Source organism: Entamoeba histolytica, genomic scaffold (genome assembly GCF_000208925.1).
Source record: "Entamoeba histolytica HM-1:IMSS scf_1104750519279 genomic scaffold, whole genome shotgun sequence".
Lineage (NCBI taxonomy): Eukaryota > Evosea > Mastigamoebida > Endamoebidae > Entamoeba > Entamoeba histolytica.
The window spans coordinates 1-5616 of record NW_001915416.1 but is presented as its reverse complement, the minus strand read 5'-3'; the positions used below and the strand labels follow the sequence as shown (position 1 = coordinate 5616).

Genomic DNA, 5616 nt, shown 5'->3' with positions numbered 1-5616 from the left:
TACTATGAAAGAATTGATGAAATAATATGTAGAGAATATAAGAGAATAAATAGATATCAATACAATATGAACAAAATAAACAAATACAAGTTAAAGAATAAAAACAATGAAATAGAAATTAAATATATATTTCAATTTTATTTAATAAATGAAAATGATAATATTTTTATTGTAATTAATATCTTTTTTTCATTAATTTAAAAAAATGTTGGCGACTGGCAGGTTTCGATCCTACGACTCTTATTAATTTAACTTAGTACTTCATATTTATTAAATTACAAATAAGTGTTTTACACGTAAAACTACAGCCGCTTCTTGTTTATTTGATTTTATTTTCCTTCTCTTTTATTTTTGGATTTTTTATTGTTATATATCCCTTTTCTTTTTCTTTATTTCTTTTTCTTTATTTCTTAATTTAAAATATTTCACTATTATATTTTCAAATCTTCTTTTTATCATTCTTTATTTGTATTGTCTTTCTATTTCTTTTATTTCTTTATTTACTTTCTTATTCTTCTTTTTATATTATGTTTAATGATTTGAACTTATCATATTTATGATTTAATCTCATCATTTTTCTTTTTTATTCTTTAGTAATCTTTAAAATTATTCATTAATTATTCTTAATTTATTTCAAATTAGTGTATTCTTATTCTTTTCTTTTTATTATTTACTTTTCTTATGTTATTCATTTTATGTTTATTATTAATTTCATTTTATCTTGAATTTTTCAACTATTTTCATTTATGAATGTTTTTTCTTATTTTGTTCATTTTTTCTTTAATGATAGCTATTCATTTATTCTATTAATTATATTCAATATTATATTGAATAATGAGATTAAATCAACTGTTATTTGATTATGAATTTCTAACATTTGAATCAAATAAATTAATTTTTATATTGTAATTGAATATTATTTACATTAACATTGTCAAAAATTGATGAATAAATTGAATGATAATAATGAAAATATTTATTAATAATAAATTATACAATGATGATAATATATTTAAATAATGACTGATTCTCATTTATTCACATTAATATTTTATTAATTAGAATTTTTATCATTTTATTTTTATAAAGAATGAAATGTGAATAAAGAAGAAATAAAATGAGAGAATAAAGAAGAAATAAAGAATATTTTAACATAATAATTTCAATTGATAGAAACAATATAAAATAACAAAAATAATAAATTTTAAATACGTAAATCAATATTAGAATGAAATATTAATAGAATAAAATAACAAAATAACATGAATAAACGATAATGAATAAATAATAATGAATATAATATTCTAAAAATAAGCAGCATAATCAATAAAATCAATACAACTATTAAGACGAAATAATCTGTTTGATATTCAATGTTAACAAATTTAAAGTATTTATATGAAATATCTTCATTCATAGAAATGGATGCAATGTATTGTGTATCAACAATATCAACGAGAAATATTCATTCAATGTTAATAATAGTCAAAATAATAAAGAAAAACATTGAACAAATATTAATATTAATATGTTTTATTTATTTTTTATTTTATTTTCAGATAAATTCTTTGTTTAAAAAATAAAACATGAATATTATATATTCTAAAATCAATAAATCTTAACTTTTAAGAGAGAGCGACAAATAATTCAAAAGAACAGCACCAAGAAGAAAATCTTTTCATAGAGATATATTTCACTGGGTGGTACATTGATATTCTTTCTATAACAGATTGACATTAGTTAATTGAGAAATGTCGATATCAGTTAAATTCATTTTAGAATTACTTGATAATATATTAAATAAGATGATTGTAAATTTATATGAATGTCTTAATGAATTGATTATTATTTGAAGTGTAGATTGGTTAATATGTTTTATTAATTTGTTGATTAAAGGTGTATGAATGTATGAGAATATGACTGATTAAATCTTCTCAACATATTTAGTAAAATTGATTTTAAGACATGTTGATCTTATTCACATATGTATGTTCAATGAAATCTATCATTTCAATTCTAGAATAATTAGTCAATTTGGTGTCATTAAATTTAACAACTTTTGTTATTGTACTAGTGAGAATATCATCTAATTTGTCTGTATTTTGTGTGATGATATTCACTAGTTCTTCGATTTATCTTTCTCTTTACTCCAAAATCCAAACATATTTTAAAATATGAGATTATTTATAAAAACTGTTTATTTCTGAAAAACTATCAATATATTCGAAATCATTAGTATTCGAGTTAGTTTTCAAATCATTGTCATGACTAGTGCTGATTGCTTTGTTGATTGTGTAATACTCTAGCCATAGATGGATTCTAATGTTCAGAAGTGCCTTTACTTCTGTACTTAGTTTGTACTTATCTAATGTATTTTCCTTCTCAAATAACTTCTTCAACAGAGATGAATATTTCTTATTAATCTCATCGGAAATCTTTCTAGGCTTAGTTTGTTTAACACTTGTATTAATAGTAGAAGTGTTATTAGTAGTAGTAGAAGTGTTATTATTATTGACAAAAGTACAATCATGCTTTTGTTTACGAACAATATGTTTCAATAAATGCATATTGGAATGAAAAATTAGATTAACTCAACAAGAAGAATTGAATAATTAAATAGAATTAGTCATGTGGAGTGTCATTATGTATGTTGTAGATGATCAAGATAAACAAAGTGCAGTAGTTTCTGAATATATTGAGAAATACGATGAAGATATTTTGAGAGAAACACTATTGAGATAATCAAGAATTATGTAGACAAACACACCAACATTTATATAATCTCGTTGCATTATCTGAGTGTTTCAATAATAATTAGTTATGGAAAAAGAATTCCAGAAAATGAAAAGTTTAGAACAATAAATGAGTATATAGAAACACAAAATGAGGTGATTAAGATTGTAATGATGGAGAAGGCAGAGTATATAAAAGGATTCTACTTTATCCAAAGAATAAATGAGAGTAGAAAATATATTCTAGAGTCAGCTGATCAAGATACATTTGAGAGTAGAGCAACAAGAAGTAGATTTGAGACATACACAATCAATCAATTACGAATGACATGGAAAACTAATATGTACAACTACATAACAAAGGCATTGATTACAAAGACAGTGAAGTTGTATTTACCAAATGAAGACATCCATTGTACATGTCATTTACAGACTTTTTGAAGAATATATACAAAAGAGGAGTGGATCGATTTAAGACATTCATCTGTGTGTGAAGTACTTAGATAGGAAAGAGTGTCTTCTTCACAAAGTTTAGTATTCCTGATGAATATTACATTCATCATTCAAACAACCTTGAATACAATAAAATGTCAAATCAACCACATAAAAATTTCAAAATCATGGATGATATTAAATTGAGTGAAGTGAAAAGTACCGAGTTGAAAGCATTGATGAATAGAAACATCTCGAGTGTTGATATCAAGTATTTGTATAAATACATCTTCCCATTGATTCAAATCATCATAATCAACAAAGAAGATTACATCAATTTCCAGAGACATTTCAGTGATATTTTGAAGTTTATTGAACAAAATGTTGTCATTTATCTAGAACAAAAAGAGGAATGTATAGAAGAAGAAAGACCGATATTCACACAAAATGAAGTGAGAGGAGAGTACAAGTATTTGTTTGATTCAATCGTTCCAGTCAATGAGTTAAATGAGTGTGACACAGTCAATATGAATGAATTGATTCAGAATGAGTTAAATGAAAATCATAGATATATCTATGAGATTCAGAAGTACATCCAATTACCAAGTGAGAAAGAGATTAATCTTCATAATCCAGAAAGACTGAAGAGGAAGAAACATGAAGAATACGAGTAATTAAAGAGAAAGAAGAAAGCAAACATTGAATCAGAAATCCAAAGAGTCGCAAACCAAGGAAGAAGAGAAGATAAAGAACAGGATGAGAAAGATTATGAGAAAGAAAATATGGAGATGAGAGTTATGAAGATGAGAATATTGTAGAGAGTGAGACAAAGAAGAAAGTAATAGAAGAAGTAGAGGAATGATTTATTGAAATATAATAGAAATATTTGGGTACGAAAATTAGCAAAGAAAAAATGCATCTAAATATTTTACAAAAAAGAAAAAAGATGCAAAATAATTTGTATCCATAGAATATTCAACTTTATTATATTTTGCTCCTAAAATAAAAAAATAAAAAATATGATAAATATACAATCTGTATATATTTATTTTTATATTTTATTATCAATTGTATTCATTTTGTATGAAATATTAATGAAATAGATGATTTGATGAATCATATTTATTTTTATTATTTTTATTCTTTTATTTATATGTTATTTATCTATCGTATTTTTATATTTATTTCTCTGTTTATATTATTTATCTATCATCTTCTTATTATCTATATATTATTATATTATTATATTCTTCTTATTTTATTATTTTTATGTTTATATTATTTAGATTTTCTTATTGTTATTCTTTTCTATTTAGATGTATTTTATTATTTGTTTATTCATCTTATTCATATTTTATATTCTTATCATTTATATCTATTTTCATTTTATATTTATTCTCTTTTGATTTATATTAATATTAAATTTATCTTTTATATTTTGATTTTATTATTATATCATTGACTATCATTTCTCCTTTTATTTATAATTTATTCTTATTATTCTTTTGTTTTTATATTCTATATCATATATTCATATCATTTTCATTAATATTTTATCACTTATTATATATTATAATAACATAACACATATGATTGATTATATAATAAACATCATGTTTAAATTATACATATAAATAATAAATATAAAAAATAATACAATATTTTTCATCAATAAAATATTGTTAATCATTTTACATCATTAAATTAGACACTTATTATTGAATATTTCTAATTTTTACATTAAAAATACACCATTTTCATTCTTTTCTTCTTTTATCATCTCTTTGTGATTTATTATTTTTATATTCTTCTTCTACTTTATTTTTATTCTTTTATATATTTTTATTCTTTTTATATTATTTGTTTTTCGTTGTTTTTCTATTTCTTTCTTCTATTATTTATCAATTTTATATTCATTTATTCTTTTTATTTCTTTTTTATTAATTCTTGAGTATTGTATATTTCTTTATTATTTCATTTGTGTATTATCAAAATATATGTTTTATTGATTTTATGTTGAACAAAATATTGAATAAATCAATATTTTCATTCTTAATTATTCATTCTTTATTCTGAAATGTTGTGTATATTTATTATATTAAATGAATATGATGAATGAATATCAATATTATTGTTTATTTGATTTTAAAAAATAATAAATGAATATGAAATAATGAAATAAAATAATGAAGACAATGAAATGATAATGAAATAGAATAATCTAATATTGAACAAATCAAATAAAGAATATATTGAATATATCATTATTGTTACTTTATTATTTGTTATTTCAATTATTAAATATTAATAAATTATTATTCATGAATATTTAATTGATATTTTACAATTTCATTTTCATTTTATTTAATAAATGAAATATAAATAATAAATGAATGAATAATAATTTAATATATGAAATAATAAAAAGAAAAGAAAGATAAATAATAAAGTA

General features: G+C 20.7%; 2 protein-coding genes across 2 annotated transcripts; one reads left to right on the top strand and one right to left on the bottom strand.

Annotated features, from left to right (window-relative positions):
* Positions 1 to 2180: 2180 nt before the first annotated feature.
* On the bottom strand, positions 2181 to 2567 carry EHI_198450 (uncharacterized protein; the record flags this gene model as incomplete). The annotated part of the gene is made up of 1 exon (XM_001914344.1): positions 2181 to 2567. One exon carries the CDS (start codon positions 2565 to 2567, stop codon positions 2181 to 2183), a length of 387 nt encoding a protein of 128 aa, XP_001914379.1.
* Positions 2568 to 3319: 752 nt separating this feature from the next.
* On the top strand, positions 3320 to 3838 carry EHI_198440 (uncharacterized protein; the record flags this gene model as incomplete). Its single annotated transcript, XM_001914343.1, has 1 exon — positions 3320 to 3838. One exon carries the CDS (start codon positions 3320 to 3322, stop codon positions 3836 to 3838), a length of 519 nt encoding a protein of 172 aa, XP_001914378.1.
* Positions 3839 to 5616: the final 1778 nt, after the last annotated feature.